The 27367-nt window shown below is 33.9% G+C and overlaps 2 protein-coding genes across 8 annotated transcripts in view; one reads left to right on the plus strand and one right to left on the minus strand.

Moving 5' to 3' along the window:
* LOC127966768 (cell adhesion molecule 2) overlaps window positions 1-27367 on the minus strand; it is a 456176-nt gene that overhangs the window by 120862 nt on the left and 307947 nt on the right. The gene's annotated exons all lie outside the window — the stretch shown is intronic.
* The window catches only part of LOC127966770 (C-type lectin domain family 4 member M-like), a 370290-nt gene continuing 357101 nt past the window's right edge, over window positions 14179-27367 (plus strand). For 2 of the 5 annotated variants that reach the window (XM_052568001.1, XM_052568004.1), the window contains exon 1: window positions 14179-14523. In XM_052568001.1, coding sequence (XP_052423961.1) covers window positions 14385-14523 — 139 coding nt within the window. In that variant the 5' untranslated portion in view covers window positions 14179-14384. Of the gene's footprint in view, window positions 14524-14653; window positions 15032-17818; window positions 17841-17919; window positions 18048-18140; window positions 18671-27367 lie in introns of those variants that run through there. The other 3 variants (XM_052568002.1, XM_052568003.1, XM_052568005.1) reach the window with 3 other exon arrangements.

Raw genomic sequence — 27367 nt, forward strand, 5'->3', positions numbered from 1 at the left:
TCCCACTGAGGTGCCTTGATACATCACTCTGGGAACAGCCTATTCGTTCAGAAATGTATTTCTGTGTCTTACCCTCTCGCTTGAGGGTGTCAATGATGGCCTTCTGGACAGCAGTCAGGTCGGCAGTCTTACCCATGATTGCGGTTTTGAGTAATGAACCAGGGTGGGAGTTTTTAAAAGCCTCAGGAATCTGTTGCAGATGTTTAGAGTTAATTAGTTGATTCAGATGATTAGGTTAATAGCTCGTTTAGAGAACCTTTTCATGATATGCTAATTTTTTGAGATAGGAATTTTGGGTTTTCATGAGCTGTATGCCAAAATCATCAGTATTAAAACAATAAAAGACCTGAAATATTTGGTTGGTGTGTTAGTTGGTGTGCAATGAATCTAGAATATATGAAAGTTAAATTTTTATCATTACATTACGGAAAATAATGAACTTCATCACAATATGCTAATATTTTGAGAAGGACCCTGTACTCACTTGAGTTGTTCCAAAAACTGTTTCTTGAGCTGGATCCTCCAAAACTCTGTTAATGTTCAGAGGTTAAAAAATTATCTTCTTGCATAGTAGTGGTTCATGGTCATCCCACAGAATGGGTATTCCTGATGGAAGTGTTTCTGTTATCTGATTAATTCTTTTGAAGACATAGTTCACCCCAAAAGATGATGTTGTCATAATTTACTCTCCCTCAATTTGTCCCAAACCTGTACGAGTTTCTTTCTTCTGTTGAACACAAAAGATATTTTAAGTGAAGTGACGTGACATTCAGCCAAGTATTAAAGAGTGTTGGTTAACGCAGTTAAAGGTTGCCATTGACTTTGCATGGTATACTTTTTTTTTTTTTTCCTATCATGGAAGTCAGTGGCAACTTTCAACTATCTGTTAACCAACATTCATTAAAATATATTTTGTGTTCAACAGAAGAAAGAAATTCGTACAGATTTGGGACAACCCGGGGGGGCGAGTACATTATGACAACATCATCTTTTTGGGTGAACTATCCCTTTAATATTGATGTAAGTGTTGCTTTTATATTTTTTTATGGTTTAATGTTGAGTGTGACTGCAAATGGCTGGTATGCACCAGGAACAAAGATGTCATTTCTCTTACGGCTATCGTATTTTACATGTAATCTACTTGAATACTAAGATGGATGAAATGTTTCATAAGGTTTAATCATTTCCCTTATGGCTACTTTACAGTTTTTAATTTTTGCAATCTACTGGAATATTAAAATGGATACAATGTTTCAAAGGTTGATTTTAGACTTTGTCTTATGTTTAATTGACAAATAAATTTTCAATAAAAAATGTGTTTCTTTCTTTATTTGGTTTTATTATATTAATTATAAAGGGTAAATGGTGTAAAAAAAAAAGTGAATGCAGCATTTTGATAATTTATAGTCCAATATTAAGTTAAATTCACTTTTACATGTAGTAAACGTAGCAAATTTTTTTTGGTAAAATTTCATCCAATATTTCAATTATATCTACTCAATATTTTTTGTTTATTTTACATAGAATTACAGTTGTGGTGTTTTATAATTTTGATTATATCCAATTAATTTTATTTCTCATATAAAGTAATTCAGTTACTCAGATTTACTTAATTTTTTTACTTACAATTACTCAATTTAAACAGTATATTTCATTGATTTCACAGCTTTAAAATTTACTCATTTTTTTTGAGTGTAAAAATGTTTCACCAAAAAAATTGAGTAAATAATAGTTAAACTTTTTACAGTGTTCCCAGAATACTGAGTTCCCTTCCTTTTTAATTCTATTTTATTAAATATTTATTTATGAAAAATACTCTGCCATCTAAAGTATAAGTATGTTTATTTAAAAAATGTTTTTGTCAAATTATTTCAGATTTCTTTAACATTAATTAAAATAAAAATAAAAAATGATATCGGCTATCGGCCATCGGTCCCCTGCTTTCCATGATATCGGCATCAGCTGTCAATAAAAAACTAATCAGTCGACCACTAGTAATGACAGATTGCTTTAAACAATAAATACCATTTTGTGGCTTTTTAATGTGTCATGACAGATCGTTTTGGTGCCTCAGTTCAAGTGGCACTTGAACTGGCCATCTTTTCATATTTACTGTATTTATCAGAGCATATTTTATTTCAACCGCGGAAAGATGTCAGTACAAACTATTTTTTAAGTTTAAGTCCACTGAAGTTGAGGTCTGATTTGTTTGTTGGACAAAATGGCAGATTCAGTGTTATGATTAGTCAGATCACCTGTCAATCAGCTCTTTGCAAAGGGTCAGTTCAGAAAGGATAATGCGATATGTATGGGTTTCAGGTAGTGTCTATAGTTCATTTTCACCCCTACATCTTAAAAAATAAAAATAAAAATAAAAAAGTAATGTTATTATGTCTTCCATGATCACTTATGTTTTAATAATGCCTTGGTAACAGGAGGTAATTTTGTTTTATTGAAGAAAAAATATGTTTCGTTTATACATTTAAAATATGTTTATAATATCAGTCATATGACTATAAATATATACATGGAAATACATGGATATATTTTCAAAATATATATTGTATGTGTGTGCATATATACATGTTTGGAAACATACATGTTTTCAAACCCCCTTAAACTGAACAAGTCTCTGAAGACTTCATGTAGATACTGAGTGATTCTGAAACAACATGTGCATGTGAATCTCATTTAAATGAAAACAATCAACAATATGTAGGGGGAAGTTCTGTGGTGAGCTGAAGTACCATTATGCATAAGTACCTTTTCATAAATAATAATAATAATAAAAAAACAGTTCCTTTCTGTATTAATACTGGCCACACCAACATCGATGAGGATCACAACACAGTCCACTCCAGAAGAGAACTAGTGTTAGACCGTCAGCATCTTGACAACACAGATACTTTCAGTAGGTGATTGAAAATATAGAAGCAAGAAAAACTTGGAAAATGTTCCAAGAAGATGGAAAAATCACTCATAAAAGCACTGATAATATTTATGAAAATATTGCTGTTACAAAAAGAAAATTAGAACAAGAGACCACGGACAGTAACACAATGGGAATCCAGTCATCTGAACTCACAGGTACTGAGACTTACTAAGAATACATTTCATCACTCAACATAGTTGCAGCATTTTTTTTAAATAATGGCTTAAAGGTAGAAGCAATTGCTAAGTTTTCATGCTTTTAATTGATGTGTGCTGTGTTAAGAGCATAAATAAAGAGAATAGCAGCATGTTTGTTCTTCAGGAAGTGATTCTGTGAAGAGCAGAAGCTCCAGAGCAGCTGTAGTGTGTTTGGTTCTGCTGTGTGTTCTTCTGCTGACTGCAGTCATAGTGCTGTGTGTCATCTTCACTCAAGAGAGACAACAGCTCTTATCTAAGAATGAAAACCTGACCAATGAGAGAGAGCAGCTGACACTCAAGAACACAAATCTGACCAATGAGAGAGAGCAGCTGATACTCAAGAACACAAACTTGACCAATGAGAGAGAGCAGCTAAAACAGGAGAAAAATGATCTTCAGAGATTTCTTGGTAAAGTGGGTAAGTTTCTTTGGTCTTTCTTGTAGTTGCTTCATGTTATAGAAACATCTGGTTCGTATTCCTAGGTATTGGTACATCAAGAGTAATTCTAGTGCACATAGAGTGGAAAACATGAAAGAATGTAAAAGAATCCCTAATCTAAAACCAGCTTAAAGTGTAATATGTTAAGAATGTCAAAAGGTTTCCTCTTTGTAGGGTCACAGATCACCATGTAAAGTTACCGCTATGCTGGTGTTAAGTAATTTAATTTAAATATACTACTTTATCTCAAATACGTGTGAATACACAATAATAACATTAGGTGTATGTGTTTTTATTCATTAAATCATAAATGGATGCTCTCCTACTTGTCTCTATGCCTAAAATCCAGGGGCGTAGCAGCCATTTTAAAAGTGGGGGGGACAGCTCTATGGTGATTTGACCCAAAGCTGATGTTCATAATAAATTCTAAATAGAATACCAATGGGCATTTTACTTTTTCAAATTTGGGAACATGACATGATAGCTTACAGGAACCTATTTTTGTTAAATCATGCTCAAAATTTAAAAATACTGCAGGACTTTGAGACCAATGGGAGACCATCTATAATTTTTTTTTTTTTTTTTTTTTTTTATGAAATAAAGATATTTTATGATATTTACAATATTTCAGTTGCACTACATTTGAACAATAACTTTTCTTTTTAACAGTTGGACAAAAACAGGTGTTAAATGAGTATACAGATTACATCTACAGTAATTTTATACAACATACATTTTATGAAAAATATGAGACCGATAATCTGTGAAAAAATCAAGCTCCTCTGGCTCCTCCCAGTGTCCTATTGCCATTTGCAGAAATACATCACTCCCGATAAAAAATAACCAATCAGAGCTGCGGTCCGTAACTTTGTTTGTGTTCAAAATGTAGAAAAATTTATATAATAAGCGAGTACACCATGAATCCATTTTCCAAACCGTGTTTTTGGCTTGTCCTGAATCACTAGGGTGCACCTATAATAAGTGTTTATATTCGGACTATTTTAGATTGCTTCGGGGGTACCGCGGCGGAGTAACCCAGTACCTTTGTGATTCTTCATAGACATAAACAGAGAGAAGTAGTTCCGGCTACAATGTTCTTCCGCAAGACGCAAGCAGTTCTGTTTATTAACCACTAGAGCCTCAAAAGTTCCCTACCGCAGCTTTAAGATAGTCAATCTGCTTTTTTTTATACAAATCTCACCTGTACACTTTCTGGAGAGGTTGAGCAACTGCCCCCTCTCTCTGCCAGTGACGTCACAGCCTGCCTTTCCTACAGACCAGTTAGGACATAAAGTAACAGTTATGAATTAAAAGAATAAAATTTGATAAAGTATTTTAAGATATTCGTTGCAAAACAAATATGATTTATTGTGAAATGATAATTTTACTCCGCGAGCAGCACGTAGACAAACAAAAGACAGCAGAAACCAATAATATTGTTACGTCTTATTTAGCAGACGCTTTTATCCAAAGCGACAATTAGCAGAGTATTTAACACACTGAATCCGGCGCGACGTGACGAGGTCCATACGGGTTAAATCATAACATGAAAACCTTATCGCGTGATTCGTGTCATCGCGACATACTGTAACATACTTACAGTGTGTGTTTGAAAAAAGGATGTAATCGTCCTTTGCTTTTTTCTGGGGTGCATTTTATCCCAGACGGCCTAATAGCAAAGTGAACAAACGAACGAACGAAAATTCAGAAGAGCAACAAGAGATTTGAAGCTCATAGCAGACCCAGGAGATGATTTGCTCTGTGATTGGCTGAATGTTACTTCACTCAAATCTAAGTAACAAATCAGAGAACACTACAGGAAATATTCACGCTGGATCCTAAAAAAAAAAAAAAAGATTAGCAGGGGTCAGAATCACCTGTTTCTAAAAGTGCGGGGGACGTGTCCCCCCCGGTTGCTACGCCCCTGCTAAAATCTACCCCTAATATTGAACCTGCTGATCACTTAAGGTGCCCTAGCTGATCTATGAATGATTTTGAATGTGGTAACAATATGATCTGCATGATTTACGGTTGATGCTAACCCTTCTGATCAACAACAAGATGTCTTATTCAAGTTCAATTATAAGCCTATCAGATATCTCTTAGCCACCCATTTTATTTAAAATTAACACCTCTCTGAGGTGATATATACATTGGGAATATGGATGTGATCCTCTTAAAGAATTTCACTGTTCTTACACTCCACGCCACAATCTCTTTTACTAATTTAGTTTCTTTTGTAAGGATGGTGGGCAGTGTTGGGAACGTTACTTTAAAAAAGTAATTAGTTATAGTTATAGTACTACTTGTTCCAAAAAGGAACTGAGTTAGTAACTGAATTACTATATAATAAAAGTAACTAATTACAAAGTAACTATTTGCGTTACTGTAAAAAAAAAAAAAAAAAAAAAGTTGCTACATGTCAGAGAATTTGTACTTGTTGAATTTTTTTTTTTTTTTTTGCAGTTTTCACAAGTCAGTTGAAATGAGTAGAACAGACAGGTAAATAAATTTCAATATTGATTGCACGTCAACAGACAGCAAGAGTTTTATCCTGCCCTTCAAGTATTATCTTTGTAAGGAAAGTGTTTTTGGCCACTAGCTTTGTAGATGCGTGTCACACATTACATGCACGTTCTTGCCTTTGACCACAATGAATTTGAAGTAGTGCTTATATCTTTACCTTGAAAATGCCAACTTTTCATCGGATTGCTCCCGACTCGCCAGCTCTACTGCGAATCTGTGTAGCTGTTGCGCGTGTGTGTGTGTGTTTGGCACCGCTGGCGCAGCCGCGTGTGCCGGCATGTGTGTAAAAACACTGGCTCTGATTGGCTACCATGAAACACATGACTCTGCCAATCATAATCGCTTATCTCGTTATTAACCCACCTGCTCACTCGCTGTGTGAGGCAGGGCTGCGTTCGGATTGCATATTAAATCACTGCATAGTAACGCATCACATTTAACGTTCAGTAACGTTAACGGCGTTGTAACGACGGGAAAAGTAATTAGTTAGATTACTGCGTTACTGAAAAAATAATGTCGTTACCTAACGCTGTTCTTTTAAACGCCGTTATTCCAAACACTGACGGTGGGTGAAGTTAGTGAAAGCAAAACAGGCTTTTTGAACTTAGTGTAAATAGACACTTCATAACTTGCTCAGTTTAGAGTAGACTGCAATTAAAAAAATGGTTGTTTTTCACAGATGGATGGATTTACTATAAATGCCATTTTTACTACATGTCCACTGAGGTGAGGAGCTGGACTGAGAGCAGAAGATACTGTACAGAGAGAGGAGCAGATCTGATCATCATCAACAACAGAGAAGAACAAGTGAGTGAGAAATACTGTGTGTTGTTTAGCTGGATGAGTGACAAAATAGATCTACTGTCAGTTTATAATAGAAATGTGTTTTTGCTCAACCTCCTAAGGAATTTGTTCAGAAAATTTCTGGTTATTATGATTTCTGGATTGGTCTGACTTACATTGATGTGGAAGGCAGATGGAAATGGGTTGATAACAGCGCACTGACCTCTGGGTAAGAAATCACTGAACTGAACTGATTATTATGTAATGAATGTTTCTCACAGAAAGCATCACTGAACATCTAATGTAATGCTGATCTGTTGATGCAGGTTCTGGAGCCTTCGGTATCCTTTGAGAACTGGCAGTCCATACTGTGCTCTAAGTTATAGCTCGGGGTGGACTTATGATCTATGTTACGGAACTTTTAAATGGATCTGTGAGACAAGTACTTTAAAGAGTGCTGTGTGCTAGGAGCATCATAGATTTTTGTTCTCGTAACATTACCCGCATGCAACATTATAAAAACTGATTAAATGTACTCTTAAAACATTTCAATAAATAATTGTGGAGGCACTTTATGAACACGCATGATTAACCTATCAGTCTTTTATTGAATTATTATTATTATTTTTTTATTGTTTGGGGAACTCTTTGTCAGCAATTTCTGAACAATCTTTAACGTATCAAACATATATGTTTTGAATAACTTCACATTTTTTTATTTAAATAATTTTCTTCTTAAAAAAAACGAAAAAAAAAAAAAACGTTATTATTAACAAGATATTCTACAGTTCTACAATTCTAAAGAAAAAAAGGTATAGCACCTTTTTTCCACAAAAATAAATAAATAAAAACAAATACAAAAAACCCTCAGCAAAATAAGTAATCTGATTGGATAAGAATAATGTTCACCCTTTTATAAAATACCCTATGGTGTATCAAGTAATGGTGCGAGCATGTAGCCACACACATAAATACACATTTGATCAACTGTGTGTTCTGCACAAGCTACTAAATATACTATAAACCTCTGCTGCAAAACTTTCAAAAAAGTGTCTGCAAACATTAGTTATGCTTATTTTGCTTTATTCGGCCTGTAGGCATTAAAAACAAATTAGATATAATACTTTTTGTAATAACTTGAAATATTTATTTGTTTATTTATTTAATTCAACAATCAAATAAATATTTCAGAAAAAACAATTGCCTATTTTACCTATATCATACAATATTTATATTTATCATGATATAAATTTACCATTAATAGGGAGGGAAATGTTTTTCCACATGTTTGTTAGCCCTTGAGAATGAAGGTAAACATAACTTTCTCACAGATACTGAGCGATTTTGTGATAACTTGTCATAGAACCTCATTTAAATGAACACAATTCACATTGTTACAACAAACATTTACCGTAACATTTTGCAAGTCGAAGTTCCTTTCTGCATAAATACTCAAAACATTTAAAATAAAAAAAATAGTTCCTTTATGCATAAATACTGGCCATTTCTAACACAGATGAGGAACATCATACACTCCAGGAGGAAAAAGTAGTTATAAGTTTGTTGGCATCTTGGCCACGTCGAAAACAGACTAAAGAATAATATAGAATAGAGAGGAACTTGGAAAATGTACAAAGAAGAAGGAAAAACCACTGACAATATCTATGAAAATATTTTTGCTACAAAAGGTGTATTTGTAAAACAGACAATGCACAACAACACAACGGGAATCCAGTCATCTGAACTCACAGCTAATAAGATTAGAATGCATTAGAACATTCACACAACATAGTATCATATCATCACACAACATAGTAGCACATATTTGTCAATAATGGCTTAAAGGCACAAGCATTTTCTCAATTTTCATGTTTTATGTTTATATGTGCTGTGTTAAGAGCATAAATAAAGAGAATAAATTAATGCTTGTTAATACACAGGAAGTGATTCAGTGAAGAGCAGAAGCTCCAGAGCAGCTGTAGTGTGTTTGGTTCTGCTGTGTGTTCTTCTGCTGACTGCAGTCATAGTGCTGTGTGTCATCTTCACTCAAGAGAGACAACAGTTCTTATCTAAGAATGAAAACCTGACCAGTGAGAGAGAGCAGCTGATACTCAAGAACACAAACTTGACCAATGAGAGAGAGCAGCTGATACTCAAGAACACAAACTTGACCAATGAGAGAGAGCAGCTGATACTCAAGAACACAAACTTGACCAATGAGAGAGAGCAGCTGATACTCACGAAAACAAAACACAATTTTTTAATTTACATCCAATATAATTCACAGAAAATGTGTTAAGTTTACAGAAGTTTTCACTGGATGGATGGATGGAAGGAGGGATGGATGGATGGATGGATCAATTAAATGAATTTTAAAACACATATCACTCAGGAACAAAGAGTCACTGCTGTGTGCTGCTCTGAGAAATAAACTCTTTATTCTGCTTCTGCCTCCTTTGGAACTATTTTCATTGTTGGAGTAAAAATAAACACAGTAACTGTCGATTCTGTGTATAAAATACAAGTTCCTCAATATTCAATTTCTGTTTATTGAACTGTTGTGTCTGGTTCTGATGTCCTTCAACATAAGCAATACTGCACAAGTAGGTTCTTTTGATAATATTGTAATTTCAACCTATTTCAATTGAGGACATGTCTGGCAGTTCTGTATCCATCACATAGTTTGTGACCAGTTATAATGATGAGAGACATGTACTGAACATCATATCTGGTGTGTTCAGGAAGTGACTTCAGGAAGCTGCAGAGCAGCTACAGAGTGCTTACATCTACTGTGTTTTGTTTCAAACATTTAGCAAATGAGAAGAACTTGGTCATTTGGTAGTGACCTGTACTCTAGAGGAATGCGTATGAACATCCTATAAATTCTATTTCTATTGAACACAAACATAATATAAGTTTTCATTATAAATATAGACTTTAAAGTAAAAATATCTATAATGTTTTACAGTCTTAATAATATAATAATCATTTATATTCATCTTTAAAGAAGTTTATAGATTTACTAATGGTTCTGATGATAAAGTCACAAATATGTCAATATGACAATAATATTTAAATGTAATATTGCTGTATTTATTCTAAATGATTTATACATTAAATCACACATAATTTTAAATAACTTCCCCATCCCCCTTGAGCTTTCTTCTCTTCTCTGATGACGTGTTTACTGGAGCGTGGGTGGGACAACCTGTCAATCACATCCAACATCCAATCAATTTACTAATAAAAACAAAATATATATATATATATATATATATATATATATATATATATATCAATATATCATATATATATGATGGGACTTGATTTTTTTTTTTCTTTGAAACTCAAGGAGTATTTGTTTTGCACAAGTTATCTGAGCAAATGAAGAAATTGTTTGTCTGAAAACATAAGAAACCAAATGAATGTCCTTTGACTGTCACAAGCCTGTTTAAGTGATGAACTGCACTACTTGTGGCTGTTTTTAGAGATTGTTTACGTCAAGGCTGCTTTTCCAAAAAGCATTGTAAGCTTGAGTACACTGTAGACCCATTGAAACCAATGGAGTGACGATCAACTTTGGCTTCCAATGCTTTTTGGAAACGCAGCCCTGTTCTCTTCAGGCATTCTCTCTGATCAGATAACTGTCTGATCGTGAAAAAAAAACACACAAAAAACAGGTGTTAATCAGTTCATGAACTAAATAAACGTATTCACTGAAACTGACTACTTTTATGAAATGTTAATATATGTTCATTTGTTTTCATTTCAGCATTTTCTCCCAAACTTCAGGTGCATTACTCTTTTTTTATTTTTTTTATTTTTTTCTTACATTTTTACATTTTTATTAAATCTAAAACATACAATTTAGATGTATTTTAACATTTAAAACATACACATTGCTATGTAATTTTAGCAAAAAAGAAATAAATAAATAATAATAATAATAATTACATCATTAGGATATTCGTATCAATGCATTTTTAGCATTTTATCTATAGGCGATTTAGATTTTTGAACCCCTAAACCTATCCTCAATCCTAAACCTACCCATTTTATAGCAAATATGTATTTTCATAATTTTAACAATAAGTGATTTAGATTTTTAGTCCCCTTAACCTACCTCCAAACCTCAACCTATCCTACCTAAACTTCTAGGGTACACTATACAGTATATAAGTAAACTATCTGCTAGAAGTTAAAGTGGTTTGAATGAAGAGGTCTTCACAGTCCACTTAGAACAAAGTAAATAAATAAATAAAAAACTCAAGGCGCAACCTGAAACCTGAGAGTCCAGAATTTTGAAGAGTGCCTTGTTTGGGTTTGGACTGATATTAGTAGACTCAAGTCTTGGTTATTTTTAAATAAATGTGCTTTTACAGAACGAATAACTGACCCTCTAATGCTGATCTGTAGTTTCAGGTTCTGGGCATCCAGTGGAGAAATAAAGGAGCCAAATAGTGAACTGTGCTTTGACTTATTCAACAAAGTGGCCTGAATTAATAGACTGGTCTGATGTGAAATGTAATAATGCTTGTCAATGGATCTGTGAGAAGAGTATTATACCTCTCATACAGCCCTAGGAAAATCATATAAAATTCTTTCTTTCTTTCTTTCTGAAGATTGTCAGAAGAGAGGAGAAGCTCTGATCATCATAAACAACAGATTTTAACATACCCGAACCTCTCAAGGTTTCCAGGATTACAAGAAATTGTCAAGCAAGTGTGTTGAAATTAAACTCTGCAGAATGGTGGTCCCCTATGAGCAGAAATTAACACCACTGATCTAAAAGAAATACTTAAAGCCTTTTATCTGGAAAATTAAAATGTTAAAATGTAAATGATTACTTACACTTTTTACATTTAATGAAGGAGAATGGTGAACCACATTCAATCTTAAAAAAAAAAAAAAAAAATAGAATGCAAGAAAAAAAAAATCACTTAATTATCCCATCTGTATAAAGGCACATTAACTATTTCTTAGGGTCTTTTGTAGAGTATATTTCTGTTGATTTTGTGACAGATTTTCCTTTTGTTATTTTTTAATAAACTAACTTTAATATAATACTATGGGCTGATGTTATTTTTGAAAATTCTCTAATTATGTTTATCAAAAGTGGTAAACTTTTGCCCAAATGACAAAAGTTCACTTAAAAAGTCAACCTCCTTAATAATTAATTAATTAATAAAATAATTCACACTGATGGAAGGGCATGCAGATGCAGCTGATGCTTAAACTGTTAACTATACACTGATCAACCCTCTGGACTTTAATGTTCCAGCAACAACCTAAAAGCTATTAAAATTTTGAAAACATTACCCATTATTAAAATTATTATATGCATTTTAATCTCATTTAAATAAACACAATCCACATTGTTGTAACACATTTAAACAAATAATGTCCTTCTGCGGTAAATTAAGTTCCTATATGCATAAATATTTAAAATAGTTTCGCAAAAACAGTTCCTACTGTATTTGCATAGTAAAAACTGGCTCCATAAACACAGATGAGGAGCAAAGTGCAGTCCATTCCAGTAGAAATTAGTGAAAATCTTTCACAATAGAGGTAATAATCACTGAAACTGAAATATACTTTAAACAATTTTAAAAACATTAATGTTAAAAACAAATGTATGAGTATGAGTCTCATTTAAATGAACACAATCAACTTTTCTGAAACAATGAAATATTTCTAGTGTTCTAGTGCAGTGAGATGAAGTTCATTACCTCATAAATATTTTAAACATTTCCACACAAAAAATTCCTTTAAATACATGGCTACACAAACACAGATGAGGAGTGCAACACAGTTCACTAGTATGTTGGCATTTAATGATGGCAAAACTGAAAAAAAAAGTGACTGGAAAAAAATACAAGAGGTAAATTTGAAAAAGCGATTAAAGACCATAAAGCAATTATAATGTAAAGCCACCCAATGGCCATACAACGGAATCCAACAGCGAGGATAAAGCTATAATGTGTATAGGTCAAGTACTTCTGCAAAGTTCACTTAATTTATTAGTATTTTGATTCAGTTTGATTTTAGCTCCGTGTCAAATCTGATTTGACAAGACAGAGCAAGTTACTAACGATATATCGGCAGATATAGTTTTTCTGCTTGGCTGATGTGTTAGAGGGGAGACTTTTATTTTGATTTCATCATGATTTTATTTCATCATGATTGCGTGTTCTCTGTGTGACGGTCGTTCCGTGTGAATTGAATGCTTTAAACTTTAAACTCGTGATTTCAAATTAAGTGAAGTGACATACAGCCAAGTATGGTGACCCATCTAAAGTGCACACACAGCACTGAACACACACACCGTGAACACAAACCCAGAGAAGTGGGCAGCCATTTATGCTGTGGCGCCCGGGGAGCGGTCGGGGGATTCGATGCATTGCTCAAGGGCACCTCACTCGAAACTCGAACCCACAACCTTAGCGTTAGGAGTCAAAGTCTCTAATCATTCGGCCATGACTTCTTCATCATAAAGCTGCGATTTATGCATTGGCCCACTTTCATATTCATGGCATTTTCACCGTGAACTGTATGTAAACTGAGTGTTACCCTGGTTTTATTTGAAAAATATGATTCCCAGTGCAAACAAACTTCCCAGAATACTGAGTGCCCTGTTGGTTAGTGTTTACTTCCTTTTTAATTCTATTTTTTTATTAAATATTTATTTGTGAAACAAACTTTTTCTAAAACTCTGCTAAAGTATAAGTATGTTTATTTTACACACTGATTTTTTTTTGCCAAATGATTTCATATTTCTGAAATATGAATAAAAAAAAAAAATTATATTGGCTTTATATCAACTATCGGCCCCCGGCTGTCAAAAAACACATATTAGTCGACCACTAGTAATGACAGATTGCTTTAAACAATTAATACCATTCTGTGGCTCTTTAATTTGTCATGACAGATCTTTTTAGCTCCTCAGTTCAAGTGGCACTTGAACTAGCCATCTTTTCATATTTACTGTACATTTCAGAGCATATTTTATTTCAACCGCGGAAAGACGCCAGTACACACTACTTTTCAAGTTTAAGTCCACTGAAGTTGATCTACACTCCTGTCTGATTTGTTTGTTGGACAAAATGGCAGATTCAGTGTTATGATTAGTCAGATCACCTGTAAATCAAGATGTAATTATGTCTTCCATGATCACTTATGTTTTAATAATGACTTTGTTACAGGAGGAAAATTTTGTTTTCAACTTCTGGAAGGAACTATTTTTAAACTTTCCAGAAATGTCAGTCCTGGAAAACATTTTGAATAATCAAATAGTGGCAGGTTCCTGGTATAATTATTAAACTTCTGATAGAACAACAAACCCCTCTGTGACATTCTGAGGGGGCATGAACTTCCTTGTACTTATTAATGTTTGAAATATTTCCAGACATCAGGACACACATCAGGAATATAACAAGGTCCGCCTCAGAAAAGCTTCTATTGTTAATTACTTGTTGTTCACTGGAACTATTTGAAAGTAAATAAAGCTATGGCTCAGAAAATAGACACAAGAGAGGGACAAAGGAAAACAGATGATATCTATGAAAATGCTGATGTAATGAAAGGCGAAATCACAGTGGAGATGGAAGATTTGAATATAACGAGAATCCATCCATCTGAACACACAGGTACAGAATTTAATAATTAATACTTTTCACTTTATTATGAAAAATAATAGCATAGGCACAAACCTTTAAAGAGAGATCAAGTTTGTGCCTGTGCTGTATTTAATGCTAACATCATGTCTCTGTTGTTCAGGGAGTGATTCAGTGAAGATCAGAAGCTCCAGAGCAGCTGTAGTGTGTTTGGTTCTGCTGTCTGTTCTTCTGCTGACTGCAGTCATAGTGCTGTGTGTCCAAGTCTTTACAAACATCGACCTGTTTCAAACAAAGGGCAAAAACATCTTGGAAGAAAGAGACCAACTACTAACCAGGAATAGAAAGCTCACAGAAGAGAGAGACCTACTACTAATTACGATTACTAGCTTTTCAGAAGACAGAGACTGGCTACTACACAAGAACATAAATCTGACAAATGAAAGGGATGATATAGTAGTCAAGAATGACAATCTGATTAAACAAAGAGACCAGTTAAGCTGGAAGATAAAGGAAATGATGAAAAACATTCATGAAATGGGTAATTATAAATTATATTAAAACAAGAACAAAGCATGTTTAGAGTATACATTTTATATAGTTACATTTGTTTTCACAGATGGATGGATTTACCATGAATTTAGTTTGAAGAGCTGGACTGAGAGCAGAAGATACTGTACAGAGAGAGGAACAGATCTGATAATCATAAACAACAGAGAGGAACAAGTGAGGAAGAGAAACTGTGTGTGTTGTTTAGCTGGATGAGTGATGAAATGTGTTAGTTTATAATAGAAATGTGTTATTGTTTAATCTTCTAAGGAATTTGTTAATACCATTTCTGGTGGTGCTGAAGTCTGGATTGGTTTGACTGACATTGAAGTGGAGGGCAGCTGGAAATGGGTTGATGGAAGCACAGTAACCTCTGAGTGAGAAAACACTGACCTGAACTGATTATTATCTAATAAATGATTCTCACAGTCAGTATCATATCAAACACAAAAACATCTAATGCTGATCTGTTGATGCAGGTTCTGGTGGTCTACAGAGCCAAATGGACAAAGAGGAGAGAACTGTGCTCTAAATAATAAAAGATGGGCTGATTATCCATGTAATTCTGTTTTTAAATGGGTCTGTGAGAAGAGCGTTTTACATTATTACATTTAATATTTATTAGAGAAAAATGTATTACTAATATTTGGGTAGTTTGGGTCTTTGTTTTACTTGTGATTGCATAATGAATCAGTTTGTAAATACAAATACAATCTCTGTGTTTGGAATAATGTAAACCCTAACACTAAACTTAATTATTATTAAATTATTAAAAAAAACTTTTAAATAAGCGCTGTCAAATGATTAATTGCGATTAATCACATCCAAAGTAAACATTTTCATTTACAAAATATATGTGTGTGTACTGTGTATATTTATTAGGAATAAATAAATCCAAACATGTATATATTTAAGGAAAATTGATAGATTTACAATATTTATATAATATCAATTATATGACTATAAACATATACATGGAAATACATGGATATGTTTTCAAAATACATACTGTATGTGTGTGCATTTATACATGTTTGGAAACATACATGTTTTCAAACCCCCTTAAACTGAACAAGTCTTTGAAGACTTCATGTAGATACTGACTGATTCTGAAACAACATGTGCATTTGAATCTCATTTAAATGAAAACAATCAACAATATTTAGGGGGAAGTTCTGTGGTGAGCTGAAGTACCATTATGCATAAGTACCTTTTCATAAATAATAATAATAATAAAAAAAACAGTTCCTTTCTGTATTAATACTGGCCACACCAACATCGATGAGGATCACAACACAGTCCACTCCAGAAGAGAACTAGTGTTAGACCGTCAGCATCTTGACAACACAGATACTTTCAGTAGGTGATTGAAAATATAGAAGCAAGAAAAACTTGGAAAATGTTCCAAGAAGATGGAAAAATCACCCATAAAAGCATTGATGATGTTTATGAAAATACTGATGTTACAAAAGGAAAATCTGGACAAGAAACCACAAACAGTATGACGAGAATCCAGTCATCTGAACTCACAGGTACTGAGACTTACTAAGAATACATTTCATCACACAACATTCTAGCAGCAATTTGTCAATACTGGCTTAAAGGTAGAAGCATTTACTAAGTTGTCATGCTTTTTAATGAAGGGTGCTGTGTTAAGAGCATAGAGAATAGCAGCATGTTTGTTCTTCAGGAAATGATTCTGTGAGGATCAGAAGCTCCAGAGCAGCTGTAGTGTGTTTGGTTCTGCTGTGTGTTCTTCTGCTGACTGCAGTCACAGCACTGTGTGTCATCTTCACTCAAGAGAGACAACAGCTCTTATCTAAGAATGAAAACCTGACCAATGAAAGAGACCAGCTAAAATTGGAGAAAAATGATCTTCAGAGATGTCTTGGTCAAGTGGGTGAGTTTTTTTGGTCTTTTTTGTAGTTGCTTCATGTTACAGAAATATCTGGTTAGTATTCCTAGGTATTTGTACATCAAGAGTAATTCTAGTGCACATAGAGTGGACATCATGAAAGAATTTAAAACCAATTTAAAGTAAAATATATAACAAATTTACAAGTGCTTCCTCTTCGTAGTACTCTGCGTGTAGGGAGCGACGGTACTGAACACCTTTAATATTCACAGACACTAGTCCATATCGAGATTTGATTAAATGTACATCTCTACTTTTGATTTATTCATTCAAAATGGCCGAATTCCGTGACGTTCTGCTTTATACAGCAATTTCCATTTGGTACTGAATTCCGCGATTCAATCCGCTTTCCAAACACAGAAGGGATGAATTTATGAATGGAAGTGTAAAAGTTCTGACACAAAACAAAGTTATGTATCCTCACGCTTTTTAAAAGTGGGTAACGTATCACGTAGTATACTAACATTACACTACTGTAACGTTAGCTATTTATCATCTCAAAGTCTGTGCTTTCATTAAAGCTTCATTTCTTGATAAATGCATAGATAATCCATTTTTACCTCTTTCCTCCTGTGTCTCATGGTTCCCTTGCTTTGCGCGCACTGAGAAAGTTTTCCAAACAAATCAGTCTCTTGCATACTGTCTATGGTCTCTTGCCGCTGGCGTCTTCTCGTGCTGCTGCATTCACTGCAGTCGGACATTGGAGATTCGCGCTCGTACATTTTCAAATTGGCCATAAGAGCTCACAGAAGAGAGAGACCAGCTACTAAACAAGAACATAAATCTGACAAATGAAAGGGATGATATAATAGTCAAGAATAACAATCTGATTAAACAAAGAGACCAGTTAAACTGGAAGATATTTTGAAAAGTCTTCATGAAATGGGTAATTATAAATTATATTAAAACAAGAACAAAGCATGTTTTAGAGTATACATTTTATATAGTTACATTTATTTTCACAGATGGATGGATTTACCATGAATTTAGTTTTTACTACATTTCCTCTGAGATGAAGAGCTGGACTGAGAGCAGAAGATACTGTACAGAGAGAGGAGCAGATCTGATCATCATAAACAACACAGAGGAACAAGTGAGGAAGAGAAACTGTGTGTGTTGTTTAGCTGGATGAGTGATGAAATGTGTTAGTTTATAATAGAAATGTGTTATTGTTTAATCTTCTAAGGAATTTGTTAATACCATTTCTGGTGGTGCTGAAGTCTGGATTGGTTTGACTGACATTGAAGTGGAGGGCAGCTGGAAATGGGTTGATGGAAGCACAGTAACCTCTGAGTGAGAAAACACTGACCTGAACTGATTATTATCTAATAAATGATTCTCACAGTCAGTATCATATCAAACACAAAAACATCTAATGCTGATCTGTTGATGCAGGTTCTGGTGGTCTACAGAGCCAAATGGACAAAGAGGAGAGAACTGTGCTCTAAATAATAAAAGATGGGCTGATTATCCATGTAATTCTGTTTTTAAATGGGTCTGTGAGAAGAGCGTTTTACATTATTACATTTAATATTTATTAGAGAAAAATGTATTACTAATATTTGGGTAGTTTGGGTCTTTGTTTTACTTGTGATTGCATAATGAATCAGTTTGTAAATACAAATACAATCTCTGTGTTTGGAATAATGTAAACCCTAACACTAAACTTAAATTATAAAAAAAAAAAAAAACTTTTAAATCAGCGCTGTCAAATGATTAATTGCGATTAATCACATCCAAAGTAAACATTTTAATTTACAAGTATATATGTGTGTGTACTGTGTATATTTATTAGGAATAAATAAATCCAAACATGTATATATTTAAGGAAAATTGATAGATTTACAATATTTATATAATATCAATTATATGACTATAAACATATACATGAAAATACATGGATATATTTTCAAAATATATACTGTATGTGTGTGCATTTATACATGTTTGGAAACATACATGTTTTCAAACCCCCTTAAACTGAACAAGTCTCTGAAGACTTCATGTAGATACTGACTGATTCTGAAACAACATGTGCATTTGAATCTCATTTAAATGAAAACAATAAACAATATTTAGGGTGAAGTTCTGTGGTGAGCTGAAGTACCATTATGCATAAGTACCTTTTCATAAATAATAATAATAATAATAATAATAATAATAATAATAATAATAAAAGAACAGTTCCTTCCTGTATTAATACTGGCCACACCAACATCGATGAGGATCACAACACAGTCCACTCCAGAAGAGAACTAGTGTTAGACCGTCAGCATCTTGACAACACAGATACTTTCAGTAGGTGATTGAAAATATAGAAGCAAGAAAAACTTGGAAAATGTTCCAAGAAGATGGAAAAATCACTCATAAAAGCATTGATGATGTTTATGAAAATATTGCTGTTACGAAAGGAAAATTTGGACAAGAAACCACAAACAGTATGACGAGAATCCAGTCATATGAACTCACAGGTACTGAGACTTACTAAGAGTACATTTCATTACTCAACATTCTAGCAGCAATTTGTCAATACTGGCTTAAAGGTAGAAGCATTTACTAAGTTGTCATGCTTTTTAATGAAGGGTGCTGTGTTAAGAGCATAGAGAATAGCAGCATGTTTGTTCTTCAGGAAGTGATTCTGTGAGGATCAGAAGCTCCAGAGCAGCTGTAGTGTGTTTGGTTCTGCTGTGTGTTCTTCTGCTGGCTGCAGTCATAGTGCTGTGTGTCATCTTCACTCAAGAGAGACAACAGCTCTTATCTAAGAATGAAAACCTGACCAATGAGAGAGAGAAGCTGACACTCAAGAACACAAACCTGACCAATGAAAGAGACCAGCTAAAATGGGAGAAAAATGATCTTCAGAGATGTCTTGGTCAAGTGAGTTTTTTTTGGTCTTTTTTGTAGTTGCTTCATGTTACAGAAATATCTGGTTAGTATTCCTAGGTATTTGTACATCAAGAGTAATTCTAGTGCACATAGAGTGGACATCATGAAAGAATTTAAAACCAATTTAAAGTAAAATATGTAACAAATTTACAAGTGTTTCCTCTTCGTAGTACTCTGCGTGTAGGGAGCGACGGTACTGAACACCTTTAATATTCACAGACACTAGTCCATATCGAGATTTGATTAAATGTACATCTCTACTTTTGATTTATTCATTCAAAATGGCCGAATTCCGTGACGTTCTGCTTTATACAGCAATTTCCATTTGGTACTGAATTCCGCGATTCAATCCGCTTTCCAAACACAGAAGGGATGAATTTATGAATGGAAGTGTGAAAGTTCTGACACAAAACAAAGTTATGTATCCTCACGCTTTTTAAAAGTGGGTAACGTATCACGTAGTATACTAACATTACACCACTGTAACGTTAGCTATTTATCATCTCAAAGTCTGTGCTTTCATTAAAGCTTCATTTCTTGATAGATGCATAGATAATCCATTTTTACCTCTTTCCTCCTGTGTCTCATGGTTCCCTCGCTTCACGCGCACTGAGAAATTGTTCCAAACAAATCAGTCTCTTGCATACTGTCTATGGTCTCTTGCCGCTGGAGTCTTCTCGTGCTGCTGCATTCACTGCAGTCGGACATTGGAGATTCACGCTCGTACATTTTCAAATTGGCCATAACTTTTAATTCGTTGCTGCCAACTGGGGTGGCAGCAGGGGTGGCATTTGCCACCCCATGCCACCCCGGTAGATCTGCCCCTGCATTCAAATAAGTCTAAACCACATAAGTAATGGTCAACCTCTCCAAAATTTGTTCGGATGAAGAAACAAACACATCTACATATTGGACGGCCTGATCTTATTTCAGCAAATTAATTTTTGGGTGAAAATAAATTTGGTAACACTTTCTATGAAGCCCTCATTTGTAATACATTATAAGGGTATTTTTAAGATATTATAATGAATGCATAATGCATTATAAAAAAAACTTATATGTTATATCAACTCATGAATAATCATAACAACAATTAAAATACGTCATAATACTTAAGTATTTGTTATAAGTTTAAGAGTATGATTATTTATAACACACAATTAGCACCATATTAAATCTACTTAATTTACAATATAAGATAATCATATCTTGACACGGTTTATTTCAGATCACCACAGTATCTTACTACAGCTTGTGATTGGTTACATGTAGGGCTGGGAACAACGCGTCGAGGTCATCGATGACGTCGACGCAAAAAATACGTCTACACAAAATATGCGCATCGATTCATTGCCATTTTCATTTCTGTAAAAATCGTTTTCAAAACGTATACCTTATGTGCGCTGAATATACGCGATGGCTGAATCAACATTCTGTCCAACGTTATATAACCAATCCAGGGGTTTTTCTTCATTGATCTTTTTTCTGGCAGCTGTCAAAGCCTTATTTGATCGGTGAGTGATGTCTGACAGGGCGCGTACGAGAGAGAGCCCCGGCTGCGCGCGCACACTCAGAGTCTTCAAACAACACGAGCGCTTCTTGCTCTCTCTTTCCCTTGTGCATATTTATCAAAATCATTAGACACGATAGAAAAAGGGCGGAACGCCAAAGTTTCACGTGGAGCATTCAGAGATTTTTCTTTTTTTCTCCATGACAGGCTGCTGGCTTCCACTGTTAATTTTAAATTTTAAATTTTTTTTTGGAAAAGCACTCTCTGTATTAGCTTAAAGCCCTCAATTTTACATTGGTTACTGTATTCTTTCAATTGCTCTAAACAAGAATTTTGGGTGACCTTTTTTATTGAATGCTAGACATCAAGTTGTTGTTATTTTCATCTGAAAGAAGAACTTTTTTTCAGTAAGCTAGGCCCTAATGTGTTCAGTAAGCTTGTTTCAATAAGCTATGTGTTTTCAAGGCTTCAAGGTTTTATTGGCTTCAACTCTATACAAGTGCAAAGTAATGCATTCTTAGTCAGTCTTTTATTTTGTAATTTTAAGAGTAATAAATATATATTGCAATGTTAAGGAATTCATGTTTTTTTCATTCAGATATGTAAATCAACATGTATAAATTGTTAGTAGTCAATTAATGGGGAGATAATCGAAATCGAATCGGTCTGAAAAATTAATCGTTAGATTAATCGATGCATCGAAAAAAATAATCGCTAGTTTAATCGTTTAAAAAATAATCGTTTATCCCAGCCCTAGTTATCCCCATAAATTAATTTTGACATTAGGATCCTACAAAATACTTCAAACAAGTACTTGCGTATGTGTATGTCTACTTTACACGCTTGATGTTTTAGAATCTCACCCTTTCATTGAATTGTTGATGACACACACACACACAATTGCTATGGCGGCTATTTATTTATTTATGTTGATTTATAGTATTATTATTTTTTATTGACCATTTTACTTTTTCAAATCAAGTCAAGATTTTTTTGTGTGTGTGATCACATAGCAAGTGATGCAAAAAGACACCAAGATTCGTATCATTCTGGTGTCGTCGCAATTTTTAGAAAATATCTGTCATTTTCAGGAAGTGATTCAGTGAAGATCAGAAGCTCCAGAGCAGCTGTAGTGTGTTTGGTTCTGCTGTGTGTTCTTCTGCTGACTGCAGTCATAGTGCTGTGTCCACATCCATAGAAACAACACAAACTACACAGAAGAGAGAAATCAGCTACTAACCAAGATCACCAACCTCTGTTAAACGAGAGAAACCAGATAATAAATCAACTTTCAGTTCTTTTTAAAAAGGATACGTTTCTTCATTCTGTGTAGTCTGGTTGTGGTCTCAGTAACTTCTCAAGAACAAGATGTGGTTAGCATTTATAATAATTACATCAAGCTCTTAAAAAAAACTTAAACTAACACCAATGTAAAATGTAAAAGATAAGCAGTGTACAAATGTTATAATTATATATATATATATATATATATATATATATATATATATATATATATATATATATATATATATATACTGTATATTAGGGGTGGCAGCCAGAGGCGTCATGCCCATTCAAAGATTCAGATTCCTTAGCCAAGTGGATTTTAAATGCAGCTTTCAGACGAAAAAAAAGAAAAAAAAAAAAAAAGAAAAGCAGAATAATATTTTTTATATATTTGATACAATCACACCGGTGTGATTAGATCACTCAGTGCACAGCATCAGCTGCTAAATTCAAATCTGCATTTGCTGGCTGGCGCTGAGCTAGAGACAGACGTGTTCGTACACCGCTTCATGATAACCAATCAGAAACGATGCTGTTGCGCTTATGAATGCAATGGCCAATCAGAGAGGGGCAGAAGAGTCATTACTGAAACGCTGTGTTTTGTTCACTTGCTGACTGAATTATTAAGTGAATTCTCTCTTCAGAAACAACACAAAATGCAGATGTGCGTACGGATGCAAGATATTCGTTTCATAATGTAAAATGCTTATAATGGGAGTTCAGTGCCTGAACTCTGACTAGACTGAATGAAAATGTTATTTGATAATGTAAATGTTCTTTACTCTCTGTAAAATTAAAGTGTTAAATTAAGTCACATACAATATTGTTATTAAAATTTACATTAAATGCAAATTCAGTCATATAAAAAATATTTTATAGCATGACACCCATATATGGCATTTAAGTAAAAAAAAGTCAGGTTTTTATGTGTAGTTGGAGTAATATAGATTACACTACTTTGCCCATCACCATTTATTGATCAAATAACAATTTATAAAGGTGAAAAATGCGTTTACTTACACATATTTGAGAATCATGATATTTCCTGATATATTAAGCAAGTTTGGAATTGTTTTGAATAAAAAGGAAAACAAATAAATAAAACATAAGCCTATATCAGTATATACCGTGCTATCATAGCTGCTGTGTCACATGACAACCATGACTAATAAAATCATAAAAGTATGCTCCTTTACTTGTCTATATTCTTAACATGGTGTCATGTAGATGGGAATATGCATGGAAATTATACGCAGATGAGTTTATGCATCGTAGAACTTGGCATTATAAGCTCCACATATGGTTATTTCGGGGAGAAGACGGGGTGGAGATGCACGTACGCACAATCTTCCTCTAACTGGGATTTATAAAGGGATTTTTGTCATACCCAGTCAGCGGAAGTTTGTGCATACATAAAAGTCCTCCCCCTGTCTCTTTAGGAAAATAGCCATATATATATATATATATATATATATATATATATATATATATATAGAGAGAGAGAGAGAGAGAGAGAGAGAGAGAGAGAGTTTACAACACCTAGTTTTACTATGCATAATTTAATCTGCATATAATTTTCATGCATATTCCCATCTTTCAGAAATGAAACATAATAATGCTGTGTATTGCTTGAAGAATTGCAACAGTTTTACTTTGTTTAGAATCATTTTCATTGACAAAAGAGAGCGAAGCCATCATTATTGACAATGATGTGTCTAAAATGTCATTCAATATGATCTTTTTGTTTATTGTAACTGCTGTATGTAGTCAATCACATTTGCAATCGTATTAGGAGGAACAGTTTGCTTGCTTTATATCATATCGCTGAAATTTCAAGTTAATAATAAAAACAAGGACTCATACAGTAGTGTTTTTGTCTCCATATCTCTATAAGTTCCAGCTCTTACTGACTGAGGACAGTCTAATAGCAGCGGCAGCATGTTTTTCAAACAAGGACTTAGCTATCGAATATATACACACATTTTGATATTATAAAGTATTACATTTACTCCCTCAAACACATCTTACCCCTCCCCGCCCACATACAATTTAGTGGTAAGTGATGTGTTTTAAAAGTAAAATATCTGTATTGCTAAATACTTTTAGTTAATTTTAGTTTATGAATTCAATAACATGAAATCAAAGCACAACCAATTAAACCAATCAACCATCCAAATCAACACCAAGTTAACAAAATCATGTCCTGTCATAAACTTTCTCTTGTTTAAAAAGCCATTTCACTTAGACATACATCACAATAGAGAAGGAAAGAATAATGCAACTTCCATTTAGTTTTCATGCATTGACCTCAAGTTTGGTTCTCACTAGCTTTAAAAAGAAGGCAAGTGCATCTACACAGGAACATGGCACTGATGTCAAAAACATCTAAACAGAAATGTCTGATGATATGTATTACAATGTGATCGGTGCTGAGTCTGAGAGAATGAGGACAAACAGAGCTGAGATGACGGTGGTTATCTATGAGAATGCAGACTGTGTGAAAGTTTATGACTTATGGACAGAGACAAACACACAGCAAACACATCAGCGTACAGGTTATCACAGTCATTTGTTTATGGAAAATCATCACAGTTTGCATGTGTTCTTTCATTTAACATAATGTTTGTGGTGTTCAGCAAGTGATTGTGTGAAGATCAGAAGCTCAAGATCACTGTAGGGCGTTTGGTTCTGCTGCGTGTTCTTCTGATATTATAGGACTTTAAGTTATAATTCATTGTATATTGTACTTCTTTCTTTCTTTCTTTCTTTCTTGTGAACTAAGATTAACAGAATAAAACATTCAGAATTAATGATTATCATCTAAAGCAGAGCCGTCCCCTCTGATCACATGAGCCCATGTTTATACTATTACTTTAGACTAGTTTTTATACTTTAGATTACTACTTTTCTGAATTATGACCTCTATGCAAGTTAATTGATATAAACAGGTTAGACTTCACACATGTACATACTTTCCCACACTTTGTACTCATCTGCTAACAACATACATGATGCTGTTTTGCTCGTTACCTTTATGTTATTATCATCATATAGGACTTTAGGGTAAACAAAATAACCAACCAAATGTGTTTTCTGGAGAATATCTAACCTGATTCTTCCTCTCATATTTGGTCTATGCTGATTTAATATGTGGAAGAACAACAGCAAAGAGGTTCATTTAGGTTAATTTGACCATGTGTATCATAATCTGGCAGTTATTCAAGAACTAATGCAAGAATTCTTCAGAAGAGAAGTGTGTGATGACACACTGTTAACACAGAAGTTAGTAAGATGCTCCAGTAGTGTCTTTTATGTCACATCTGTCCTGAAGTCATCGGTTCTTTTTCTTTATTGCAACACATTAACTATTAAGTGTTGAAACATTTTTTTTTTTTTTTAAATGCATACAGTACATCAAATCCACAATGTCAAATGTTAACTTTTTTCTTACAGAGCGGTAACATACTAATTATCCCATTTAAAACAACCCCAAAAGTTCTGCCATCACAACACAGCATTCTTAACTACATCACACGGTGAAGGTGCACACAGGTATGAATGAATGAACAAACAAACAAGCAACCAATTACACCTGCCACATTTACATGAAGAAACATTAAAGAAAACCCACCCTTTGTGCTTAACCCATTTGTGCCCAAATTTTTCTGAATGGTTTCATACATATACAGTAGTCGTGTCCTATGTGGTAATAGTGTCCTATGTGAAATGCGTATCATTTGTAGGCTGCACCCATGATTGTTTATTTATTTACTTATTATTGAACATGCAGGTATTTTCATTCTTAGAAGTGTGTTAAATGAAAATAAATAAATACAAATAAATAGAATGAAGAAAATATTACATCTATATAATTAAAAATGTATATCAGAAAGAAAATTTTTTTTAGGTGAACTATCTAGTTATGATTAAAATTGACAGTTCAAATGGTCAGAATACACAGAAGAAGAAATCCCGCCATAAGAGTCATTTAAGAAGCATCACCTAAAGACAGTCACCTAAAGATGACTCTCACATCCATAGTCAAAATGAATTCAATTCCAGAAAAATCAAACAAAAAACACAAACAGCTCCTGAACATTGTCACATGACCACAGTGGTGCCTTATAAAAGTAAAAACCATAAAGCAGAAGTTCAGAGTGGTCCAGTTTACTTGAAGCAACAACTTCTAATAATTTCACACTCAACTCAAGCAGACTGATTATGTCTTATTATGGCAATATAAACATTTCTAGGAAACATGGAATGGAAGAAGAATATGAAGAAATTAATATTCAGAGCAGAGATGCCAATACAGGAAATGAGCACATGGACATCCAGAAACACCGAACACCTCAAAACACAGGTACTGAAACTCATTTTACTAAAATAGCAAATGTCAATTGAGGTTTGAACAAGTCATGGTCTGTACAGCACACAAAATTGCTGAAAGCTGTCATGCGAACCTGGGAGATCACCAGGGTACTGAACCTAAGACTTGCTATATACATACATCATACAGAGCTGGCCTGAGTTTGGTTGGTGTGATTTATGTGAATGTGAAAGCAAACTCAAACTCAAGTACCTAGAGTAATATGTGCCTTAAGTATGAGAAGATGAATGCAAATGCATGGGGCTTTAGATCAACTCTACAGAACAAGGAACAAAACCGAAAACCAGAAACAAACACAATTTTTGACAGGAACATAACCAGAAAATTTAAAATGACCATT

Source organism: Carassius gibelio, chromosome B10 (genome assembly GCF_023724105.1).
Source record: "Carassius gibelio isolate Cgi1373 ecotype wild population from Czech Republic chromosome B10, carGib1.2-hapl.c, whole genome shotgun sequence".
Taxonomy (NCBI): domain Eukaryota; kingdom Metazoa; phylum Chordata; class Actinopteri; order Cypriniformes; family Cyprinidae; genus Carassius; species Carassius gibelio.